Below are 27,848 nucleotides of genomic sequence, written 5' to 3' on the forward strand. Positions count from 1 at the left end.
TTGGGGAGAGAAACAAAAAATCATGATATACACACATACATATAATACATAAATTATATATAAAATACAATATAATGGTGCAACGGGCAGGGGGTGCTTTATTACTTATATAAAAAAAATCTATAAATCAACATGAGTTTATAAAATATGATTTTTGAAATAGTACAGCAGAGTTGACAAGGGAATTTTAAATGAGAAATTAACCAGTTGGAGCGGGAAGTCAATCTGTAGCAAAGAAGGGTGTGAATTTGAGGACGAAATCAAAGTAGTTTTCGAGTGGCAGACCATAAAGTAAGTGTGATTGGAGCATTGAATAACAAAATTCGTTAACAAAAAGATTGGTTTACATATGGTTTCAGATTCTACAATTTGTAAATAATGAAACGGAGAGAGAGAGTTTTGCTTTTAAATAATTACAATGCGAGGACCATTTTAAATTTTGATCAATATAAATACCAAGGTATTTTATGGTGCATATTTGCTCTTATTCTTAGGGCTTTCCACAACATTTCCGTTCATAGCACCATGCATGAAACGCATTTTCGCCTTTTCCTGATTCGGAAAATCCCTCACCCCTTCTGCAATTCCCGATAGAAATGACAATAAGTGTCAAAACCATATGCTTTATGCGTTCAATTACAGTGCTGTCTAGCAGTTCACCGCTTGCATTACGACCATGCATTGTATGACAAAAAAAACGCTTGCTTAGATGTATTGTATCACTCCTCCAATTTTTGCCCATGAGTTCTGGATCATTTTTTGTATGGCATAAAAAGTATACAGAATATATTTGCAAGTTGTGCCAGAGAAATTTTGAAATATGTGAACATCCATGCGATAAAAAAGGTTAAATTTTTGGAATAGGCAGGCAAAACGCTAAGACATGATTGAGGTTTTGAAGAGGTAAAGAAAAAAAATTCATTCGTTTTGCTAATAGTAGTATTTTTCTAGGGGGAAAATACTACTACTGCTTCACTTCACACCAACTCCGGCTATATCACTATACTGCGATTTTACTGCCATTAAACAAGTTGTGTTGGAAATGAAGGTGCCATCTATCGGTGGTCACGTCAAGCTCATTAAGAAAAACATTCGGCTCTATATTCTTCTCTCGGTTTGAACCTAGGACGTTTCACGGTGGTAGACGAGCATCTTACTACTATGCCACTCAGACGCTGGGGGAAAAGGTAGATTCTGCAAGTACAACGTGAGATCCTATTTGTTCGTTTTAGTGGCGGGAGCCGTAACGTCGGGAAACTGTATTTAGCTGGGATTATACTATAAAAGTTTCGTAAAAGTTCTTTTAAAAGACTTGAAATATGCGACCAATGAGAGTGTCACTTACATTCGAGCGAATGACAGGCTTACTGGTTGCTTTTTTTTCAAGTTTTGTAAAGGGTATTTTCATAGGCGGAGATAGACCTGTATATCTATTGTACGGCAACGGCAACGACTTGTATGTCTGGGGTCGGCACGGTGATTATGGCTGAGGCGGGGAGAATGATGATGATGATGCCAATTCATATATACGCTTACATTAGGTCAGTCCATTTTTGACGCTGGGGGGGGGGGAGACATTCCATCTACCCCGTATCTACCCCCACCCGTGGGTATTTTATCAAACCTCTATTGTGTAATGCCGGCATTAGACAAGCAGCAAAATACAATGCTATTATTTTGAGACATGTGAGAATCACTCCAAAATGCCAACTACTAAAATAGGAGAAACATCGAGATTTCTCGTTCGATTTGAGTAACCAGAATCAACGCTTGAAAAAAAAAAATAATACCATAGATTTATACCAATCTTTTGACACATTTATCTGATTTAAGATTCAGTGAATAGATATATATAATACTCGCAATTCTTGGTTATTTAATAATACTAAATACATAACAAGTATATATCATGTTGCGTGACATGTTTCATTCAAGCCATACCAAGAATTCCATCAGTATATCGGGACTACTTACCAAACTAGATCATTGCACTCAGTGCTCATATTTGATTCACTGTCAGAACGTGAATTCTCTTTCGACAACATAATAAAGGACATGGTAAAAATAGAAATGACATGTCTCAAATACGTAATAGTATTTCTTCATAATAAAGAACACGTTTTCCATTATCGAATTCTTTTTCTTTCTCTGATACATAGCACAGACGTGGTCCTTCACCCTTTTCAGTATGTCCGCTTGATCACGGTCCGCAAAAAGAGAGGGGGAAAAAAGTGTAATCGGACAAAGGCGGTGGGAAACAATACAAATGGCTGTCCATGACATAAGTATGTAGTATAAGCAAGAAATAAAAAAATGAAAATAATTCATGTTCGTATATAGGACACGTAACTGTTCCATCTGGTGGGAAAGAGAAGAAATGTAGCCCCAAGTTGTACTAAAGACATCCACTGTTACACCGATTTCGGTTGTACTAACAGAGTTATCGACTGTCTCGTGGTGTTAGTACAGACTTTTCCGATAGCCTTTAGATTGCTTCCATTGAATGACGGCTAGTGCTCGTGGATGGATTCTGCTCTGTTTTCTGCTGTTGATTCGCTGAATAACCTTTACGAATAACTATTTTTTTTCTCAGCCATGTTCAACCGGAGAAATTCCCGTTCTTATTTTCTTATGAAAATATCGCCGTATTATATATTTTTTCAAGATGTACAGAAAACTGGCTGTATGTATCGATGTTGGATTTTCGGAAATAGAAATTTGCCTCTACTTTTACAGGAACTCGTAAAGACCCACGGTCATTATTAAGCCTTTTCATAACGTACAGACCCATGCCCTTTCCGTTGCCGGACAAGACTACGCTACTACTATGCTATAGAAGCTGATAGAATATTTTTTCTTTGGAGCGTATATATATATATATATATATATGCTGGATGGCACCATGTGATGGACAGTGACAGCAATCAGCTAATGCGTCGCGAATGACATCAAGGTCACCAGATAGCTACATATATGCAGAGAAATATGTCTTCTTCACAAGATATACAGAAAATAGTTTTACACACAAGATATACAGTTCATACAAGATATACAGAAAACTGGTTGTGAAATAGAGATACTGATTTTTTGGAAAGAACTGATTGCTGTCGCTGATCATCGCACGTCACAGTTCAGCATATATGCACTTAAAGGAAGAAATGTTCTCTTTAATTCTGTAGCGTAGTGGTAGTGCGCTCGTGCGGCATACGAGAGTGCGTGGGTTCGAGTCCACGAAGAGGCTGAGAGGAAATTTTCTTCACGAAAAATCAGCACCTATATATATGCCCAATTTTCTGTACATCTTGTGTAAACAAGTGGAGGAGAGATATTTCTCCCCCCCCTTTCTCTCTCTATATATATCTATATCTATCTATGTATATATATATACAGTCAAACCTCGTTAATGAGTCATTCTTGGGAGAGCAAAAATATGACTAAGTAAGCGGAGCGACTCGTTAAACGGAGTAAACCGTAGCTGTGCCAATTCCTGCCTGAGGACAATTGGGACTTCCAAAAAGGGACCCGGTAAGCGGAGTGACGTGTTAACCGGGTGACGTACTTACGAGGTTTGACTATCTATATATACTACCGTATTTTTTCAATGTTTAACAATACTGGCAGTTCCAATTTCACTGCCAATTTTGTTAAATATTGAAAAATATGGATGTCGAATATATTTATCTAAACTATATCAAAAATACAGCAGCATAATGAGAGCAACAAAAAACCAATAATTATGATAAAATATAAATATACAGCCCATAAAAAATTATGGATGTCTCATAAAGTTTTTAGTTTTTATGATTGGGTTTCTGCACTTTTGAAATATATGGCATCTCTATTAGTTATGGGCATCTTTTTCTCAGCCACCTCGTTGGGCATTTTGCCTGTTGTGGCCTTGTATTTGTATTTGTATTTTATAGGGGGATACTTAAGGTGACCCAAAGTACGAGTAAATCTCAGTGTCATCGAGGGATTACGTAGCTCGGCTTCCGAGAAAAGTCGAGAGTTATCGGCTCAACAGCACATAACAGTAATTGATGTATTTTATTTTTCCTCGGGATTGGTTTTTTTTAACCTCTCTGACGGGAAACTCGTTCCATTATAGTCCATTAGGTCCTCCATTAATGGATGAACGCTATCAACTCACTTTTGTTTATTTCGTCCATTTACTACTGGTCGATACTTTGTGTCTCTTAACTTGTAACACGAGTTTAAAAGTGAAGATCGTGAGACGCATTCGGCATCGAGTTGCTCCATCCGCGGTGTAAATCCTTCCACTTCTGTATTTTCTGATTTTCGAGAGTTCAAATGAGAAAGCTTTCGACTTGAATACGAGTGAAAATGGCCAAACCGTGTTCCAAATCAGGAAACGTGCATCAAATCTTGACATTCCTCTCTCTCTCTGGAGATGAAATAGGATAAGGATACTGATGGTTGCCAGAACATTTGGACCGTGTTCGGTGTCTATCCTGTTTATACACGTATAGTGAGTGGTTTATTAGGCAAGAGATAACGTCTCTGTAACTAAAAGTTTTAGGGAACCCGAAGATCCACATTGCCGATAATTTCATTGAAAACCATTTTCTGTCTGAAGTTTTGCTTCCGATTACTTGCCATCATCCAATAACCACTTTATAGATGATCTTTTCCCTGTAAGTTAAACATAAGTCAATATAAATCAAACATAATTGATTTAATACAGATTGGTCCCCAGTTTTCATACTGGCTATCGTATAGAATATACTGCAACCGTTGACTTTAGAAATATTTAGTTACAAAATTTTTCAAATGATGTGTGGTACTTGAAATGTCTTAAATTTCTCATGGAGTCTTTTACATAGAAAAATAGAAAAATCAAGTGAGCTTCTAATTAGTGAAATGTTATTGTGGCTCTGAGAATTCATTTACGAAGTAAGTTCGTTTTTATAAATGTAATCAGAAACTGCACGCACATATGTGCAGGTTGCTCTTTCTCTCGCTTCAAATGTGTTCTTTTTTTAGCCGCATGTTCAGCCCTGATTTCAAGAATTGTCTGTGTGGTATTGCTAAAGTCGGGGCTGAATTCTCTGAGGTAAAAAAAGAATACTTACAGCGAGAAGAAAACGATTAAAAATAACTTTCACGATTGTTAGTTCTGGGTTTAAAAAAAGTTATCGAAGACATTTGACTTTGAAGTTTTCAGCATTTACCTCCAATATTTGGGGGCGTGGATGGCAAATTGTAAAACGTGAATAAAATTCAAAATTTTAGTTGTGAAAATTAAATGTCAAAAAATGTAATTTCTGTTTAATATAAGTATGAACGGAAAGTAAATAAATGGTTGGGTACATTCTATTTGCGAACAGTCCCTAAAAATGGCAACTTGTACGCAAATGAAAACTTGTCAACACAGTGATAAGTTGCCAAAACATACCGATCTCGATGAGTTTTATAAAAAATATTGAATGACCTGCAAATGACCTTCCAGAGCGATATCTACATTTCAATAATTGCAATTTTTAGCACACGTGGATTGAATAAAAAGTTAATTTTTTTTTTATGTGTACGACCCTTCAAACAAATCTTGAGGTTTTGAGCCACCGTCATTTGAAAACTTTACGCAATTGAAAGTGTGTTTCTGAAGTATTTTTGAAACATATGACAACCATATTTTTATGGGCATCTTTTTATCAGCCACCTCGTTGGGCATTTTGCCTGTTGTGGCGTTGTATTTGTATTTGTATTGTATTTGAAGCCAACGGTTGCAGAAATCTACGGTGTAAACAATTTGGGAGAGCCTGTATTGGCAGAAATGTCTATAATAAACGAAAATGTAATTGGTCAATTCGATTAGTACCTACGCGTTCTCAGAGCTGCATAAAAAGAATTGATCAGGTGGAAGCTGCCATCGGTTATGAATCTTACTATAATGACCTTTTACCCAAAAAATTCTTTACTTAACGGCCCAGTTCGAAACAATTGTTGCTTACTTATCTCTTCTTGATCTGATATAAGTATTAGAAATACAGTGTCTTGAAACATACTGACAACGGTTGAAAAAAATAAATTCAGGAACACACCGTTAAGACAAAAGATCTGGCAGTGGATTAGTTGGACAAGTCGCCCTAAAAGCTGTGCTATTGCTAGTACAAAATGTTATTGAAAGATTACACAGAGACATCATCAAATGCCAATGGATAATAAATGAGAATGTTATTATGATATTCTCGAACAGCAACAGGTGTAGCAGGTGACCATCTCGTGAACAATGAATCTCGTGCAATATCTCGCAATGTGGTTTTCCGAGTTTTTTCATCATGAAATAAAATTTTTGAATTTAGTCTTTTTTTAATTTATCAAGAAAACTTCCGAATGATGGATAAGCATTTCAGTTCAGAGCAGGCTTTTTTCTTTGTCTCAATAAGTTGGATTTTTTAATCAAATCTTTTTTTTGAAATGTTTTATGGACTTTTTTCACCCACTCGGATAACTTCAAGCGAGTATATCAACTACTACTTCACCACATACCAGCTCCGGTCATATATCGCCGTACAGCAATTTCTAACCAGAGGAGTTGGGTGGGAAATGAAGGCGACATCTATCGGTGGTTGCCCCAGGCTCGGTAGGTAAAGAACTGGTTTCTGAAGTTCTTGCCTGCATTCGAACCCGTGGACCATGACGGTAACCTCCATAGTGGAAGGCGAGCATCTTACCACTTCGTCACTCGGGCGTTCCAAAAGAGCATCGACTTGGGCTGCCAATACCCTTTCGTGCTGTTTCTAGAGCAAAGGTGCTCAACCTTTATTACAGTGGGAAGGGAAGGGGGGCTACTTCGTTGATTTGAAAACGTTTCACGGACCACTTAATAAATCTGGAACGGCTCCATATACCACTTAGGTTATCTGTAAATGTGCTAAGGGTCACTTAGGTTACCTGTAAATGTGCTGATCTGAAATTGTGCCACCGGTCATTAAAGGGTATTGGGAATGTGCGGTGGCAATTTGGGAATATGCCACCGGTCACTAAATGTATTTGTGAATATGCCGTGGAGAAACTAAGTGATCAGAAGCCGCGGTACGTGGGTGATCTGGAACGATGCCGTGGGTCACTTAAGTGTTATGTCAATCGGCACATTTGGCCGGCTGTCCATAGGGTGAGCATGCATGCATGTTCTAGAGGTCCTTTTCCACTATATTAGCTTCGTCAAAGTTAAGGGGAAGCTTCTTGTAAAAGTAAATAGACTTTCTATCGGAAACAATTACAGACAGATTACTCTATGCGACGGGACTAGAACTGTGTGTGAGTACAGTCTGTAAGAATAAAATACCTTATTACATAGACTCCTTAAATATCAACAAGTGTGAAAGGGAATTACAGAGCATTAGAATCATCGTGATAGTGAGATAGAAAAACAGCAAGAATTCCGGATGTGTGTCCATGAAATAGAATCTTCCTACGGTATTTTCGTATTAATCGCAGTATGTTGGTAGGGTATTAGATCTGGCCTTTTGTGCTCCAATAAAAGTGGAAACGGAAGCATTAACGTCGAGAGAAGTTCCTATGAATAGAACCAATTTCCTTATCGCGAGATAAACACAGTAAATTACACCGAGACCAAATGATTCTTTTGGATTTTGCCCGAAAGAAACGCCAACGGTGTTTTGTATCTTTTTTTCAGCTCTTCCACCAACACCTTTGTCTTGAAGATAAATCTCAGTATATAAGAGACAAACAGCTCCTTTTCAGTATTTTTCCTTCATGTACTGTAAGCACACACAGCTTACTTACAGACTCTCAACCGGCAGTACACACATTGCAAGTATCTAAAAAAAATCCCCATTAATCATAATACAAGACTTTTGAATATTTATACTAATTATTTATTGAGATTTCGAAAACGGGATTAGTCCGGCGGCTGAGTTTCAGCCTTCATTCATTCAGTATTATGTTCGCAACATGTTTTCTATCCCATTTTTGTTATCCTGCAAGTTCTTTTTTTCTCGCAATATGTTTCGTATCCCATTTTAAAGTCAAACCTCTCTTTCTCTAACACTCGAAACGCTATATCACATAAAAAAACCTTGCATTTACTGTAATAAATCAATGCATTTTCATCTCTTTGTATCGAAGTAATTTTCAAAAACCGCTCTATCTCGAAAGCCAACCCCCCAATGATAGTAAAAAGAAAGCAAAAAAAAAACATTTTCTTTCACGTAAATTTGACTTTTCCCCGGAGGTGAATGAAACTGATAATAAAGAATTATTCGTATTATGATAGCCCATTGTGTTGGTGGATCTTGTCAATCATAGGCGGATACTATGATCGACAGGAGGTGGATATCGTGTCTATAGCTTGCTCAGCATGGTGAAAAGTCAGCCACAGCCAATTCAAAATTGCTTCAAGAAAGCTGCGGGTTTGGAACCAGTAATCTCAGCGATCAGTTCTGGTCTTTCACTAGAATTTCAACGAATCTCAGAACATCAGGGCACTACTAAGAAGCACTTGAGGCTAGAAATTTTATTTTCCGATTTTGTGGAAATAAAAACAGTTCACTACAAACTTGTATCACCTTGACTGACACCGATATTATTTCTGAATGAATGGGACTCAGTTGACGACGAAAATACAGCAGAAGATGCTCCAGAGGAACTAAGAAAAAAGTAAGAGTGTAAAATACTGAAAACATGCTACAAAATGCGCAATCTTTTGAAGCAAACTCAGAAGATAGGGCTCGAAATATTTGCAGCTCTTACTAGTGTAAATGAAACTGTGAAGGGTCAAATAATAAAAAAAAATGTGCATCAATCTAAACTTTTGGATTATTTTAAATAAGGTACGCAAATAAAACTGAATTGAACAAAAACAAAACTTCGAACGTATTTTCGTGCATTTTCATAGTGGTGTGGTTGAACATTGATTGTATAACTTAACCAATAAATTTCATTCACCATGTAGTGTACGGTATGTATAGCACCGTATTTTTTAGTTTTTATCAGTCGAACTTTTTTTGCTGTTTTTGGCGTGTTTTTTTCCTTTCTTACTGAGAAACAGTATTTCTCGAATACTCTCCATCTCGAAATTATTTTCGTCGGTTTCAAGATAGGAAGTTTGACTGTACATAAGTTTGCAACATGTTTTCTCTGCCATTTTTGTAATTATGCGCGCGCGCACAAACACAGACAGTTCCTCACATTTTTCCATTCCTATTTTGGTAATTATGCACAGAAAGTCAATGAAATTATCCGGGCAATGCCGAGTATTCATCCTAGTTTTCTATATAACAAATCAACGTTGAAAATATTTGAAGTAAACTTGAAATGATCGAGTCTCTCTTATTTTGATCCGGAATGTCAGCCGCAGCAAGAGAGAGAGATATGTAGTCCCTCTTTCCACAGTTACGCCACTGCCTCGACCAAACTTCGTGGACGCCAGGTGGTTTGAGTCACGTGACATGACTCCACCCTCTCTCGAGATTCTCCTCCCCCACCCCACTCTGCATCTCTCTCTGAGAGTAACAGAGAGGGAGAGAGTCAGAGAAGTGAGATCGCTTTGCACAACGCGGCCGCTAGCATTACCCTCCGGATGTCAGAATCGCTTTCTCTCTGCACGGCTTCATTTATTTTGCATATTTTTAACTGTTTTGATCGCAGGTAACCTGTAGCTGTCAAGCTTCGGATGTTCGAATCCTCCCTAGGCGTGTTTTCTGTTGGAAAGTTTTCGGAGCTTCCTCGATGCAAGTCTGTGTAACTTTAATATTTCCATCGATGTTACTTGGTGTTGAACGCGTCTGCTGAATATCAAGCACCTTGAAACGGATACGGGAAGTTAGTGGATATTATAATAGTTGTTCGTTCCTCTTGGGAATTTTTTGTGAGACGTGGTTGAAAAACTGAATTATCTTAAGTTTCAGTCTTATATTTGGTTGAAACGAGATGCATTTTCTGTTAATATGCTCCAAGTGCATTTGATTTTCAAGGATGATGGAAATATCTCTTCAGGTCGTGCGGCAGTATTATTGAGTCTGACGTAATTCGAGAAATATGGATAACATCGGTGAGCTGAAGTCACCTCTGAGATCACCCGCAAGATCCCCAGCTCTTTCTCCTGCTCTATCTCCGAACCGATCGCCGAATATCTCCCCCGGACGTTCACCAGGCCGTTCGCCAACTCACGGCATTGGCACGTCACCCCCGGCTCGACATCGCTCAGCATCTATACCGGTGACACCCGAGGCTCTAAGGGGCGTAAGGAACCGATTTCTCAATGCGCCCGGTGGTCTCTATCCCCTTGGAGAATCGGCGAACAACGCGAATCTGCTGTCGGTCGAGGGAACCGTGGACCAGCGGGGACGCCTGCCCAGGAGTGCCCCGGAACTCACCGTTGACGAGGCGGGTCCGAACACCATCAACCCATGGAAAGACGATCCAAAGGAATACTCCATGTCCCTGGCTTCTACGGTGCACAGGCCACCGGCAGAAATCCTGTCTAGAAGGTTCTCGGAGACGCTGACGGTCAACGACCCGTCGTCGAGGCACCAGAGGCGCCGGAGCTCCAGGCCCCATCACAGCAGATCCCTGTCCTTCCGGGCCCTCAAAACCAGCGGGAAACTGGGACCCGGCTGGACTCAAACCGAAGAGATATACAGCAATGGCAGAGAGGAAGGCAGGCCTCGTGGAAACAGCGTCCCTTGCACGGAATACCACCACCATACCAGAAGCCGAAGGGCACACAGCATGCAGAGGGATAGAGACAGGGACCGGAGTCTCAGTCCGAACCCTATGTTGCCATACGACTTGGAGGACGATAACTATTACACGCTTAGAAATTTCATAATCACATCCAAAGGAAACGTTATAAACAAGGGAGACATGTACAGGTACAGGTCAAGAAGCAACAACAGTGTCGCGTCTACAGGCTCGAGCCTGACCGTGGCCTCGAATGGTACGTCTTGTTCGTCATCTGGGGTCAACGCACAGCCGAAAAGAGTCGTCATGCTCGGTGCCGTCGGTGTAGGTAAGACGGCGATTGTCACGCAATTCATGTCGTCGGAATACATGAACGCTTATGATCACTCTATGGGTAAGTGTGCAACTGTATCAATATTACTTCTAAATGTCAGATACATTTCATGCATAATGTTATACCATGTGAAATCGGTACTACCAAGGATGCGTCGGAAGTGTTTTAGACCCACGGGTGCTCGGCTTGAGCGACTATTTACTGAATTAATCTTGGAGCTTCTGAGCTCTATTATACAGAGTGCAGTGGAGGGGGGGGGGAGGAAGACCTTGAGGGCACACAAGATTTTTGGCTCCGACACCACTAGTCACTACTTGCAGAATGAAATACAAATATGTTGCTTATACAGTAAAACCTGTCCATAACGATACTCAAGGGACATAAAAAAAAATTATTGTTATAGACAGGCTATCGTAGTAGACATTTTGATCACTTACGCTATTTCTATTAAATAGGAATCCTTCCGGGACCATAGAGAATATCGTTATAGACAGTATCGTTATACACAGGTTTTACTTGCATATTTCAAAGAGATTTAACTTTATTTTTGTTAGGATATGGATTAGCGATTTCTAAATTTTTCTGACATTTTTGGACATGCGAGAATAAGAAACGAGAAATCGCGTGAATTCCCATGAATTCTTGTTCAATTTCCGTAGATTATTATTGACAATAAAGCATTATCTCAATATCCCTTCTGAAACGAGCCTCCGAGAAGGATGTTGTGCCTGTTACAGTTATTAATTTTCTAGTACATTTATAACGTGGAAAATGTAGGGAGAAAAAAAAAAGAGTTCAGAATTGAGTTCCATCAGCTGTAGGTCCCAAGAATGTTAAATCACTATAAATTAACGCAAGCTGTCATTGGACAACAGAGTAGAACATGGCCTACAGTGCAATCCTACAGAAGAGAAAGAGATTTTTTATAATAGAGTTCGCCGGGAAAATTGCGTTTTTACTCAGGATTTCATTTCTTGCCCAGGGAACTAAATGGAGGGGTTTTTTGTGTTTTGTTTTGGATGTGAACTTGAAATACATTTTCTCAAAATATAAACCACATAATTAACCACTTTTAGTAGAAGGACGTAGTATTACGTCCAAACGCTAGTCGAATGAGTTAAAAAGAGAAAGTTACCCCCCTGTGCTTTCTTTCCTCTTTCTTCATCATCGCGAAGTTTTGTTGAAAACTTGCATATAAACTATAGACTATATATTTATATAACATTAAACGTGGCTGTTTGGACACAGCTCTTTGGATGCGCGATACTTGGACGCCGGATAATCGGACGGGTCATTACAATCGTTAATTACGTCTTATTCATTTAATGTGTATTCTTTGATAATAAATTCACGAATAATAAAATACAGCTGTAATTAATTACTTTTCTATTTAATGTTTACTCTCTACATATGCATAATAAAATGAATATGAAATAATAAAACTATGAGTAAAATAAAAATATTTCATATCAGTATCGCACATCACATTCACATATCAACAACAATTTCATAGTATCACATGATCAATATTACATATAGAAATAATATTATTATTAAGTTATAGAGTAATTTTCGCCCAAAGATTAAAGTTCGATTTCGATCGTCTTCACTGAAATCAGCACAATCAAGAACTTTTTTTGAAGTTCCCTGTAGGCGCTCGTATATAGTTTTGTTAATATACACTGCTCAAAACAATTAGGGGAGCAAGCAAAAAAGTGAAGAAAACCGTGCGAGACAGCCACGTATTGGCATACAATGGATAGTACACGCGTATCAATGGGTAATACAGAAAAAAGACGTAAAAAAATTTGGAATTAAGCTTTAATTCTTTGAAAATATGGAAAAAACATGAAAAGATGATTTAGGGCAACAATTTGGTTACATGTAAACGATAAAAAAAAGTACTGTTTAGACATGATGCATGAGTTTTAATAGGGCGTGTGGTCTCCTCGAACAGCTAAGACTGCTGCACACCTGTTTGCCATGGATGCGATGAGGTTATCGATCAGACTTTGGGGAATACTGTTCCGCTCCTCAAGAAGTGCAATCTGCAAGTCTCGGACAGTAACAGGCGGCCTTGGTCGCGCAGCAATGCGTCGTCCAAGGAGAGTCCATTGGATTCAGGTCAGGAGAGCACGCTGGCCATTCCATACCCTGTATTGTTTCAGCTTCAAGCATGTTCTCCACCAGACGAGCTCTATGCGGTCGGGCATTATCATCCTGGAAAACAAAGGAATCTCCAATGGCTCCAGCGTAAGGGATGACATGAGGTCGCAGTATCTCGTCTGCATACCTTCGGGCCGTCAAAGTGCCATTCCGAATGATATGCAGGCCCGTACGTTCGCCTATGCTGATTCCACCCCATACCATCCAACCAGCTCGTCTGTATTGTGACCTTTCACGAACGAATGCGGGGTTATTTCGAGTGCCCCTGTCCCTCCATACCAGAACACGTCGGGTGTCACACTCCAGACTGAATCGGGACTCGTCTGTAAACAGCACTTGGCTCCAATCATGTTCCTCCCAATCTCGATGTTCAGCAGCCCATCTTCTTCGGGCCGCACGGTGACGTGGGGTCAACGGAATGCAGACCATTGGCCTACGTGCATAGAGCCCACCCTCATGAAGCCAATTACGTACTGTTTGGCTGGACACCCTTCGGCCTGTTGGCAAGAGCAACCGTCTTTGCAGCTGCGTAGCATTCTCTGTTCTGTTTCGACGGGCTGTTAACCGTACATACCGGTCATCAGTTGCTGTAGTGGTGCGTGGCCGACCTTGCCCTGGTCGACGTCTAACATTTCCTGTTTCTTGGAATCGATTCCACAGCCTTGCAACAACACTTCTGGCGACTCCAACAGCGTCCGCGACACTACGTTGTGTTTGCCCGGATTCCAGTTTGCCTATAACACGCCATGCCATGGATTCCGGTAAATCACGTTGTCTCAAAAAAAAAATACTGCGCAATCGAATTTCACATTTACTGCAGTAAAACAGACGTTTCTGCAACATCCCGATTTCTGCCCTTATCTCCTTTTTCTAGTTTTTGACGTCATGAACTTTGATTTGCATACGAAGTTTCCTTCTTCCGTTTCCTGCTAGGCTTTAAATTATGGATGATTCATTTTATGTTACTTATTTGTATACATCTTTGCGTAATTTTGTTAAAACCATGTGCTCCCCTAATTGTTTAGAGCAGTGTATTTAACGTTAGCAACATATCTACCGAACCAATAAAAGTGACCGTCATGTGCGAAAATTTCTTTGTTGCGTTCGATAATACTGCGTCAGCCATGGCGAAATAAACAATGGAAACACATGTTGCCGATGCTTGTGATGAAATGAAGGGTACATGACACCCTGATTGCTGATTCCGGTATTCATTTTTTATCATGCATATATTTAGGGAAAACATTAAGTAAGACGTAATTAATTACAGTTATATTTTATTGTTCGTATATAAATTAATTACTAAAGAATACACATTAAATGAATAAGACGTAATTAACGATTACAATGATCCGGCCGATTGTCCGGTGTCCAAACGGCACGCGCCCAAGTGTCTCGTGTCCAGAGAACTGTGTCCAAACAGCCGCGTCCAAACGTAGAAAAACACCGAAGAAACCCTCCATGTCTTGTACCCTCACTCCCTCTACACTCTCACCAACTTATTTATTACAATGTTTTATTTTTTACTTTTGTTTTTTTTTCTTCTTTTTTCTCTTCTACTTCCCCCTTCTTTTCCTTTTTCTAACATGCGATTAGGTTAGGACAAGGTTACCATATTTATCGCCGATTCGTCAAATAGAGATCATTCGAATTTGTTGCCAATCGCTTGTAAGCGAAAGGAGGGTTAATATTTATTTGAACTAATCTTACATTGTATTTTTTCACGTACATGACACGATGCATTAATGTTATCAATTCCATATGCAGCGTGTTCCATAAATTTGTAAATAGTTAAAAAATTCATAAAAGTTGTGGAATTGGAATATTTGCGAAAAAGTCATTCACACAAAGGGAGATTTTGTTTGCTACAGGAAAAAAGAATAAAATTTTTGTCGATAGAGGGTGCTGCACAGAAGCGGAACACTGGAACTGTACTAACGACAATTCTATAAAATGATGGACTTGCGATTGGATGGGATTTTCTGCTCAATGCAGAATTTTCCTGTTACTTACATAAGGTTTTCATTGAGATGATGACGTTGGTGGATAAAGCACTATTGACGAAGTTGTTTTGCACCAGCCGCGAATCGCCGTCTCTACGAAAATTTTCGACACAGAAGTGATTGAAGAAAGGTTTAGGTCAAATCACTCCTGATTTAGTTCCGTGAACTGCCGACAAAAAAAATGAACTAAATGTTTTTTCCCAACCCCAATCAGAATTCCATTTCTTGAAAACAATTTTATTTTGCAAAAATCTCATTAAAATATACCAATTTATTGAATTTTTAAACTATTTACGAATTTACGGGAAACCCTGTACAATTCCTTGGGAAAAAATATTTAATAATGGGACGAGAGAGAAAACCAAGATGATGAAAAAAAAATAATTATTACAAACCGCACATTGAACGAACCGAATGAAATTAATTTAGTGGAATAATATTAAGTTTCTTGTGAAAACAACGAGTTAAAATCAAACGGATTTGCAGACATTGCTTTGTTTGCATTTAAAATAACGACGGAAAACAAAAGTATTAAGTGGGAATAAAAGTACCTAATAATGAGTTTGCTCGGAGTTTTAATGAGTTCCCAGGGGTTGTTAATATTTTAGTTAAACATCCAAACATCCGAATAAACCGAATGCGAATATTACTTGCTTGGAGAATTCAAATAATACATCAAAGACCTTTTTCATTTGCCATCCTTGAAATATGAAATTAAAAGTTAAAGAGCATTAAGCACTCGATCGAGATCAGCTTCTCGATTAAAATCTTCTTCGAATACACATTTGTTTTTTCAAGACTTTTGAAAGGCTTTCTATTATTGACATTCAACAAGGACTTCGTTCTCACTCCAGAATGCAAAAATTATTTCATCTCATATGGACGAATACCGTTGCTCAATTACTCGGCGACAGACATGTTCTTTTATTTCCGCGCATATAACTGAAGTTCACAAATTCAGTAGATAGTGAGTGAGTGACCGAGTTATAAAATGATTGAGCGTTCTAATGAGGTAGTGATTGAGTGATGTAGTGAGCAATATTGTGAGTGAGTGACCTGGTGAGCAAATTTAATTTACTTTTGAAGTATTTTGTTTGTTGGAAAATTATTTTTCTATACATTATAAGAAAAGTGCTTGAGCCCCTCTTTTGAGCTACTAATCAAGTATGCAGTTCAATATACAGTAGGATCCCGATTAGTTGAACCTCGATTTATCCGTGTTCGGGAAATTCACCATCATGCGATTCATCACTAGGAAAATTTATCACCGACAACAGTTCGACATAAGTGAATGAATGAGCGAGCGAGTGAGTGAATGAATGAGCTCACTCAATCATTAGGTAACTCATTCAATAACTAGGTAGCTCATTCTATCATTTACTCACACTGTCTCACTCTCTTGCTCACTAGGCCACTCACTCTGTCCCTCACTCACAAGGTCGCTAATTTTTTTTTAAATAATAACGTGATTCTCGTGTTTATTTTCAAGGGGGTCAGCATAATCCGTCCAGGGAATTTGTTATAGTGTTAGTAAACATGCATGCCTGATAACCCAGACCTGCACAGTGAGAGGCTAGCTCCCTAACCACTCGACTGCCAGAAGGCAATTATGTCACTCATTTACTACCTAGGCCACTCCCTTGCTCACCTGGTCGCTCACTATGTCACTTGATCACTTTCTCTCTCAGTAGATCGCTCACTCAATAACTCGGTCTCTCATTTACTCCCTACGTTACTCGTTTACTGACCAAGTCACTCAATTTGTCATTCACTCACTAGGTCACTCATTCCATATCTCGCTCACTTAATCACTCATTCTGTCATCATCAACTCACTAGGTTGCTCACTCTGTTACAAACTCAACCACCTGGTCATTCACTTGCACATTAGATCGCTCACTCAGTCTGCTACTGTGCCGCTCACTATGAAACTCGCCCACTCTCACTCACTAGGTCACTTTCTTTATCTCTAAGTCACTCACTATCTACTGCATCATTTTCTGACTCACTCGTTCGGTCATTCCTTGCTAAAGGGAATGATGCTTGCTATGGCTCACTGACTCGTGTAGACTGTTATCGGTGAATTTTTCATGAACCAATTTATCGAGGTTTCAGGTTATTAGAGGGGTATTTGTCATAGATTTATTTTACAAATTAAGTGCAGTGAAATGAGTTGCGTCGTGGCAAATTGGTTCATAGTATGCTGCTTCTTTTTCAAGCTCTTTGAATTCTTTTTTTATATTATATCTCTTCAATATTCTTTTTTCAAGCTCAATAAATGGTTAGGTTTCCCGGAAGCACCCGATACCCCAGGGACAATGTGCTTATATCACCGAGTGTGACAGAGCTTGGGTGTCTCTCGGTTCCTATCACTGTCACCATCATAGTATGCTGCACATGTAACGAGAGCTCTGAGAGTAGCGACTTAGACTAGTGTTTACCAAATGGGCGGTGTTGTTCTTTTGGAAGGGCGGTCCGATGGATTGGACCAGGAGGGCAGTCGAAACTACAGATTCCATAAGGGATGTTATAAGGATGTTATGGGTGCGCTTAGCCTGGGGGGGGGGGGTATGCATCTTTTTTTTTCTGAGAGGAGCGATCAATAATTTTTTCCCTTTTCTGCCCGTTTCACCTCCTAGAAAAATGAACCCTCCTTCGAGTGTCCAGGTCAGAAGCCAACTCTGTATGGGCATACAATAGTTGAGGTTGGTGTCTTCGGGACAAAAACTAAGCCACTTTCAGGCCCTTAGTCATGGGCCACTCCGATTGTCTCTGGTTTTGACGAGATCAGGAGTCGTCGAATGCAAGACAAAGCCACCACAAGGGGCTGGACGGCCCCCCGAATACTCTTTTGCTTAGGAGAGTTCAGGAGTCACCGAGTGCAAGATTAGGCCCTGGCCACGGGCCACCCAGTTTACCTAATGTGTCCGAAGTAGTTTCCGAATTAGAGACCCTTTTTATCACGACACATATACCTTTTCAACGAATAGGCGTAGGATCCGTCGAGTCTACTGAAGTTGAGGGCTTCTTTCGATTTTTTTGGCCGAGTCACCTACACCACACCCGACCGTCTAGCTCACGTTCTGGTTAAAAAAAAAAACCCTTTATCTGACTACTAAAAGGGTGTGTAAGGTACTACGCTGTACTCACTAAGCCGTACCCAAAAGCAAGAGTATACCGGCCCAGGAGGGCTTAAACCTCGCGAGCACATTTTTTTTTAGCACCTTTTTTGCCGGCTGCTTCCCAGGAAAAGCCCGATGATTAAATATGTTAAAAAAAAAAAGAGCACAAGTTTCAAATGAGATTTTCAACAAAACACTAGCATTGGCTAATCAACAATATCAATACGAATTAATAAACAAGAAAAGTATTTTATTTTCGATGAAGGAAATCGTATATTTATAAGAAAGCGGATTTTTTCCACGCATACACATTCGAGAGACATCGTAAATACTTTATGTAAGAATCCTCCGAATCGGAACACAATACTTGGGATTCCGTACCCGATATTTCACTATTTAAACCGACGCGACTTCGCATAAGAAAAGAAAGAATGAAATAGAATATATATATATATATATATTTCGTGAAACGAGATAAAAGATAAATCCGACTTTGAGAGATAACAAGATGGGGAGAAAAGGAAAATCAAATTCATGTTATATTCAAAATGCGGGCGGTCCCAGAGAAAATACAATGCTATAGGATAATGCGGGGAAGAGCGGAAAGAATATTTTATACACACTCGCAATAGAAATATATCTTCGTACAGTCCTCTGTCGGGATAAGAGGCTAAAAGCTTTGACATAGACAGGATATCTGTCAAATAGGGGTATGTGGGGGTGGGGGGGGGATAAGGCCCATATTCTAAATCCATTGAATTCACTTTCCAATACCGAGCATACTGTGTACCGCATTCTGCAACTATTTATAGAAGAATATGATTTCTTGTTATTTTGTTTTTCCTCGATGCGAAAGTTAAATATATAAGATGATTACTAGAGCCCGGATTATATGCGCTGAAAAAGTGGCAAAATATGCACTAAAAAACGTTGAAATATGGGCTGAAAATGCTGAAGTGTGCATTAAAAAATGTCGAAATATGCATTAAAAGTAAAGGCAAATTTTCATTTAAATATGCTGAGATATCCCATGAAATTGAAAATATGTACGAAAAATTAAAACAAATTCATCTAACAATAATGCCTGTCGAAGTATTTCACAAAAATGAAAAATATGCGCTAAAACAAGAATTTGAAAGTGCCAAAAAAAATCATAAAAACTGAAAATATGCATTTCAAAATGCTGGAATATGCATGAGATAAAAATATACTTTTCCTTAAAAATTCTTCAACATTATACGTAGTTTAATACATTATAGGTGTAACGAAAAATATGCGTAAAATGAAAAATATATATATGCGTTTAAAAATGAAAAACACTCACAAACAAAGCATGACAAGAAAAATGTGCATAAAAATGCGCATTAAAAGTATGCACAAAAAGAAAGGTATGCACAAAAATGAAAAATATATACATATAGATGTAAATTAACCGCTTCGCTCACAAGCGATTGGCGAGAAATTCTGATGATCTCTGCTTGACCAATCGGCGATAAATACAAGTTTTGATAACCTTGTTTTAACGTAATGCCATGTTGAAAAAAGGAAGGGGGAAAAGTAGAAAAGTAAGAAAAAAACAAATTAAAGAAAGAAAAATTACCGTTATCATGCTACAAAACTATGTAGGAGGCTAGAAGTTGTTCTCTTCCCCCCCTTCCTTGTTGACAAACATTTCCGTACTTGACGTCGTAATCAGTCTACAGTATCATCCGCTTTGATCCATATGCGTGTGAAGCTGCATTTGTAATGACCTTTCTATAGTAAAAACCAAATGTATAACGAATAAAAACGCTTTCCTTAAGTTCTTGATCAGTTTCTTTCAATTGATCAGATTCAAATTTCTTTTACCGAGAAGTTCTCTCAAGGGATCTATGAAACGTGTTCTGTACATTAAAATAAATATCTAATTCGTGATATACATCATACGGTTCCATTCTAACGCCTTAGGAAGGAGAGAACACTTTCCAACCTCCTACATAGTCTTGCAGCCTGGTAACGATAACTTAAAGGGGAAAAAATTATGTTTGGTTAAACCTTAGGTTTCAGAATATGCAAAAAAAAGTCTACAGAAAAAAGTTGATAGCATTATCCGTTGTCCCGATAACTGAAAGGTATTTTTTTCCCATGTTATGATATTTGTCTGCTCCGTTCTTTTTGAAAAGTGATAACAATACCCCAATGATGACAATATCTGTGATTTTAATGAGTGGTGTCGTTTGTGTTTTTTTTGTTAGTCAGTGTATAGACTAACAGTCATTAAGTCAGTGTTGTTTAAATTATTTAGCCCTTAGATTATGGGGGAAATAAATAAATGTCATGAAATATTTACCCTGTATGAATTTTCCCGGTGATGCGAACGAGCTTGCTATATTGTAGCGGCTTCTGAAGTGGGTTGATGCGCGTATTCCTTGGATAATTGAGTTGCGACCCTGGGTATTATTGAAAAAATTGTTTGTCTTCCCACGTGTACTATAACCCACTCTTATTTCAGCGGTAAAGTTTTGGGACATCCTGTTTATGCAAGTATGATTCTACAATGTGTCCTGCAAGTCCTAATGAAACTTTTATCTCATCAAACCATTAGCCGTAATGGTATAGTTCCAATTTATAAAATGCTCAAAATAAGTGCAAAAATCACCCCGTACCAGGTTTGAGTGAAAATAAAGTGTGTCAAAAAATAAAATATCTAAATGTTTATAAGAGCACCCTGTCCTAAAAACACCAAATTAGAAAGTTGTTGCCGTCTTTTCTGAGGCCAACAAAAAACATTTCACGTTTCAAAGAGCAGTATTAGCCGAGATATTTGAATCCAAAAACGGAGAAAACTTTAGAGACAGGATAAACGAAGGAAAGAAGCGTTGTCCGTTAGTTTTTACAACGTTATTTTCAAACTTTTCTTCAGTTTTGGCCTTCAAATAACTCAGCGAATACCGGACTTGCGAGCGTGTTTTTTTTTTTTTGTTCGCGTCAGAAGAAGAGACTGGGAAAAAACTTTCCAATTGGTTTTTTAGGACAGGGTGGTCTTATAAAAGTTTAGATTTTTTTTTAATTTTATGATACACTGTATTTTCACTCTCAAAACTGGTACAGGGTGGTTTTGGAACGTATTTTGTGCAATTTTTAAATTGGAACCATTCCTCTACGACGAACGGTTGATGAGATAAAAGCCGTGTTAGAATTTACGGGACACCTTGTATAATACCAGCACTAAGTGATAGTTAATATGGATTTCTTTAAAAAGAAACAACCTTTCAATACTTTGAAACTTTCACTATTCAATGAATGAAATCTTTTTTCCGCAGTTGCCGATGTGGAAATCAGGAGCTGACATCATCCACTCCGTAATGGTACCACCTTGTGAATTACTTTCGAAATGACCTTCGTAGGATCTATTATAAGTCATTAGATCTTAACAAGGGGGCCACGGATCCCTTGGGATCCTTAAGCTTGAATGAGAAAATAGTCTACTTTTATTTCCTGTGAATACTGAATACTATTCTGAAAAGAGGTTTGATCATTTTTGTTGCAGCACGGTTATTTTCTGCATACGAGGACTAATTAGACTGGGACCTACAATTTATTGCCGATTCCTAACGGCAGCTTTCTTTTATACTCACCGAGAGGTTAGTGTGCTAACCCGCCGATGTGTGGGACTACCTGAGATAGCAATCTTTTACTGCGGTCATGTCGCTGTTTCTGTGGTACCCTTGTGTAAGGAAAGCTTCTGACAAAGACGAACCGGGTAGCGAACTCGCGACACCTCTTAACAACCTTTGGTACTTTATTTGAGTATCGAAAAATAGGCTACCGCGTCCTCTAAAAAGGGGTCCCCACGGCCTTCATTTTTATTGGTGCAATGGTGTCTATGACTTTTAACTTATTGGTGCTAAGGATCCGCGGCCCTCATTTTATTGCTGCAAGGAGTTCATTACCTTAATTTTATTCGTAGAATGGGTCCGTGAGCGTAAAATGTTAAGAATCACTGTTATACGTGGGGTTTTTCTTCTATTTATCAGGTCTTGAAATGGTCGCAAAATGTTTCCTTTAGGTTTTAACACACATTTATGGATCTGGTCGACTTTGTCATGAAAATTCCACTCAAGCCGCGTCGATCCATACGGCTATTAGATACAGAAAAAAAATCATTCTGCCTTGGTTTTAAGACCCGTAATTAACTCCTGAAGAAGCAACCATTTTAGTTGGAGAAACGTTAAGAAGAATTTAAATACACGACAAAACCTTTTTCCGTAGCTCAAAAACTGAATACATGTCATTTTCTCAACGCATGTTTTGAGGTTAAATGATAAAAAAATAAAATTGAATTTCAAAATTACTTTTCAAGAATTTTTATCAAAATTAAATTAAAAATACAATCAAATGGTTTTAAAAAAGTTAAAATACATTGAAAGTAATGAAATGAATTTTAGAAATTCAGAAACCGGAATGCAATATGAAAATTTTCCAAACTAATCTGAAAAAATTGTGAATTTTTATAAAATTAATTGAAACACTTTCAGAAGTTTACATTTTTATTGGTAAAATGTGAAAAAAACAACAAGTATATAAAGTTGTTCAGCAACATTGAAACACGTTTTGAAATATTTTCGCGCAATTCAATACATTTCCTGGGGGGGGGGGGGGGGGTGTTTTCTGAAGTTATACAAATACAACAGGCAAAATGCCCAACGAGGTGGCTGAGAAAAAGATGCCCATAAAAATATGGATGTCATATGGATTGAGAGCCTAACAAAATGTTTCTATTTCACCGCCTCACTCCATAGTACTTGAAATAAGTTAGGCAGGGTCGCGTCTCCATTGGTGGATGGTAGCATGCCTGTGCCCGGAATGCAAGAGGGTTTGGGTTCGAGTCCCGGCGGAAATGAGATTCTCCTTTCCGAGTTCATCTCAGCATGACATCCAGAAAAAGTATCTGTTTCCTTTATAAATTTAGTCTTTTTTTGTTCAATTTAATTAAAAACATTGAGAAAATTCATTAAATTTGATGAAAAACATTCCGAAATTTAATTTATGGAAATTCAAAAATTCACAATTTATTTTTAAAAATTTTGAAACTCGTTTTTAGAATAAAAAATTAATCACGAAAGAAAAATTAGAGATAAGTCCCATTCAGCGATATTCTTAATTCAGTGATAAACTTCCCTTAATAAGCAAATTTATTAAACTTTGAGTGCGTTAGAAAAGGATTTGCTACGCAGTTTACATTTACACCGGAAAATCCATTAGCAAGATAAATTTCAAAATATTCAGTTTTTTGTAATTTCACTTAGGAATCCATTAACGGACATTTTTGTTTTATTTTACGAGATATCTCCAACATCATTAAAAAGTTCCTGCTCCAAATTCGTAAGATTAATAGAGGAATTAGTTAATGGAACAATTTATTCCCTATCCTTTAAAGCACATTATTGAATTTGCAACGTATAATACAGTGAATATTGACCTGACCTGAGACACTATAATATTTTTATTATGAGTTAATTTCCCTTTTATATCAAACAATTGTTATATTGTGTGGGTAAAAGATTTATTTAAAATCTCAAAAATAAATTAAATTAATTAAATTAAATTGATGGCAAATAAATATTTACAAATTGATTTTTTGGAACAAAAAAAAATTAGTTTTTAAACTCAAAGCTAGATGACGCTAACAGGCACGCACTAAACACGACGTCCCATAAATTCATAAATAGTTTGGAAATTCATAAAAATAGAAGGAATTGTTTTGGTTTGTTTAGATGCGGTTTGAGAAAATGTATTCTCACGAAGTGGGAGGGGGTGGGGGCATGTTTTTGATATAGAAAAAGAAAAATATTTCAAATTTTTGCTGATAGAGAGCGTTGCACGAAAGTCGCAGGAAATATCTGGATTCCTATAAAATCCAAGGTGTACGATAAACTGAATGTTCCTGTTACTGGTCCTTACATAAGTTTATCATTGTAATGTTGACATTGGTGGGTTAAGCAGCAACGGTGAAGTTGTTTTACTTCAGCCACGAATAGTCGGCTGAAACGTTATGAACGTTTCGGACACAGAAGAGATTGAAGAAAGTTCACGTCCAATCATTCCTGCCAGACTCTCGTGAACCACCCTTCATCGACGAAAACTTGAACTAATTTTTTTTCCCCTCACAAAACACACACACACACACACACGGCGAGACTTCCTGAGAATAACTTTATTGCAAATCCTTTCAAACTCCCCATTCCTTGAATTTTTGTGAATTTTTTAACATTTTACGAATTTATGAAACATCCCGTATAAAACAGATTACTGTGTAAATCTGGCTGCCGGCACTGAATGAAGTATGCAAGTGCAATACAGTTTATTGATGTCGTGATGTTTGCATGAATATGCTTCGAATATTACATGTCCGTGCTATTGTATTGACTATTTAATAATTGAATCAAATCTTCCTCTGACATTCATTCGTGCAATCCCCAATTTTTTTTGTCATCATTAGTTTATTAATTAGTTTTTGAAGTTTTGTGAATTTCTGAAGCACCCGGTATTACACAATTGCTAATTAGACCTCCATATTTGTGATCGTCCCAAGACCCCGTTCTATTGCTATTGAGTATATTTTCTTGCTCCCAATCCACGATGAGGTGAGTCCCGTCTTAATATTTTGTCAATGAACATCAGATTTACTGAAATTTTGCCTCCAACATTTTGCCTCTGGTATGTTTTGTCCCCGGTACATTTCATACCCAGAAATTTTACCCCAGCTGTTTCGCCTACCCTGACCGTCAGAGTGACGAAGTGAGTGGGAGGGTGACAGTATGAGTGAATGACTGCAAGACTTACCAAGCGGTTGGATGGGTGGATAACCGTATAAGTGAGTGACTGTATGTGACCGTATGAGAGACCGAGTGTGGTGAATTATACAGTCACTAACTTATTCGCACATGCGGTCACTCAATCACATTAATCACGAAAACGGTCAATCGTATAGTCTTTTTTTTTTTTTTGCTCTTTCTTGGTCTGAGCTGTACTTGGTCTCATGTATTGTTTGAATGACGTTAATCTAACATTCTAAGGTTGCGAGAATTTTTAAATTCATTCTTGTCCTCTATTAACATTCAAAATACAGTCGAATCCTGTTATAGCGAACTCTAAGAGACCGGATAAATCACTTCGTTACAACGAAATTTCGTTATAAAGGAATTCAGGTTTTTGCATCGTTCCTATGTTAACTTACCTAGGGGGGATTAGAAAAGTGTTCATTAAAACAATATTTTCGCTATAACGGTGTTCGTTAAAACGGGATTCGACTGTATTAATATTTACTTCTTTTTTTTGAGTGGCCCATAATTCAGACGGATTTTTTTTAAATCATATTTTTGTGCACATTTGAACGAGTAGAATCAATGGTAATTTTTTCAAAGCTTTTTAAAAACGGGGACCCTTTCCTTGTCAGTCAGGCTTTCACCTTTACTTCTAACAAGGAAAACAAATAGCAGCCCTTCTGGAACAAGGAACATGCAAAACTCTGATACCAAGCCTATCATATTGGTATTCGCAGCTTAGATTCAATTCCAGACGGCCGAAGAAAGATATCCACATAATCATTATTTGAGGGTCATCAAGTTAACCATATACCCGCGAGAGAGAGAAATGACTCTTTATCTAGCTATGTGCTTTAAAACCGACACGGCAGATTCAGCCTATACATCACGGTGGCGTGTAAGGATCTGGCTGCTATTACCGAATGTGTTTCCTGGAAAATCAATAAACAAATACAAACTTGAATAGCTCTGATTAACAATAATTTCTAATATCCATCAGTATATCAAAAGCATCTATATTAATAATGGCAAAGGATAACCAAAAAATAAAACATGACTCATTAAACCATAAGTAACTCCACTCCGGAAAAAAAACCTGATTAAAACTTTTTTCATTATAAAAATCTTAATGAAATTTTTTTCGAGAAATTCAAGAAATCCATTCTTAAGACCTTGAATATTTCGATGATGATAATAATAATGAAAAGTATTCCTCCCTAATAATAATAATAATAATTATTATTATTGCATATATCGGATTCCCGCAGTCTATTAATTAATCCATGAATAACAATAACGAGTCTCATCGAGGATAGTGCTCATTCAATTAGATCTAGTCACGTGAGATTGAAATTGAATTCTATTTTCAATATGGTCTTATGCCTAACGTGTTTTTTTCCTATTAGTCCGTTCATTCACTGTCCCGACATTTTGCAACTTAGCAACCATAATGTCTCCATGGTAAAAAAATATAATAATGTTATTTTTTTCTCTCTCTTATAATAATGGAAGGTTTTTATATTGGTATCGATGATGGTATAAATAAAATAAACAGATCGATGTGTTTCTCTCTTTTTTTTATAATGCTTATCTCTACCATAACTTCCAAAAGAAAAAAAATGGCTGCACCCAAACAGCACAGAATACGCACGTTCAAAAAGGGAGTACCGTCCTCTCTACTTTACGCCTTGATGGTGATCATAATGATTACGCTTCAGGTGTTCGTGCCGAATTTAACATTAATTTTTTATGTCCAATGATGAATTTGTGTATATGTTTGCGAAGGGGGGGGATTAATGAGTTGAAGACACGAGAGCACGTTGTTGTTTGTTTTTAATTTTTTTTTGGAATTTTAAGCTTTTGACATTTGGCAACATTTTTTTACGGAGCCATCACGAAATTTTAGCTTAAAAGGATGATTTAAATACTTGAATGTTTAGTCGAAATCTCAAAAATTTATTTCTATAATTGGGAGAAAAATTCTGGGTGGAAAACTTGAAAGTCATTAATTAAACGTTAATTATGATCTTTTCAGACTATAAATGAGCTTGAATTTACTTCAAGATGGTCCTTATTTTTTTAGTAATATTTACTCACGTATATGCAAGGTAAATGTAATTAAAGTATGGTTATTCAGAGCTCTCTAAAAAGGAAATAATCCCTGGAATGCAGTCAGTCGACGTTCTTTCTTATCCACTGTTTCTTCCTCAACAGTCTGTACGTTCCGCAAGAAACGGACGTTATATTGGAGTTGTATCGAAATTTAAAAAAAAAGTTTCTTAGCTCTTCAAAAAAAGTGGCTCAGAGAAATCATCACTTGACTCTCTTCAAAAAAGCCACATCTCTTTTAATGAAGAAGGCTTTCTTCCGATTTTCAGCTCGTGCAAACTACTGGGTATTAGAAAAAATTTCCCGTTGAGAAATATTTACACGACGTCTAGGCTTGTCATTGCTAAAAATAAGAGGCTTTTGAGGAGGCGAGATACAGAGTGTCCACCAGGCATTCTTACGGAATACAAAAGCGCAAAGTCATGAATGTCAGATTCGTCATTCATGTTGCAAATGGGATGTATAGCTAATAACATAAAAAAGGTAACTTTTATACGGACACCCTGTGCCCAAAACCCAATTAGAAAGTTGTTGTCCTGTCTTTCATGATGCCAACAAAACAATTTCATGTTTTAAAGTGCATTATTTACTGATACATTCGCATTCGTAAAACGGAGGAAATTTGAGGGGTGAAACAACAT

The 27,848-nt window shown here is 37.8% G+C and overlaps 1 protein-coding gene across 1 annotated transcript in view; it reads left to right on the top strand.

The window, feature by feature from the left end:
* The first annotated feature begins 9,554 nt into the window (after positions 1–9,554).
* The window catches only part of LOC149069299 (uncharacterized), a 96,353-nt gene continuing 78,059 nt past the window's right edge, over positions 9,555–27,848 (top strand). The window contains exon 1 of the mRNA XM_089249618.1: positions 9,555–11,062. Within this exon, the coding sequence (XP_089105744.1) occupies positions 10,024–11,062 (1,039 nt within the window). The 5' untranslated portion in view covers positions 9,555–10,023. The remainder of the gene's footprint in view (positions 11,063–27,848) is intronic.

The sequence above is a fragment of the Pholcus phalangioides genome, unplaced genomic scaffold (genome assembly GCF_987345545.1).
Source record: "Pholcus phalangioides strain wild (caught in Gottingen) unplaced genomic scaffold, Ppha-v1.0 ptg000022l_1, whole genome shotgun sequence".
In the NCBI taxonomy this organism is placed as follows: domain Eukaryota; kingdom Metazoa; phylum Arthropoda; class Arachnida; order Araneae; family Pholcidae; genus Pholcus; species Pholcus phalangioides.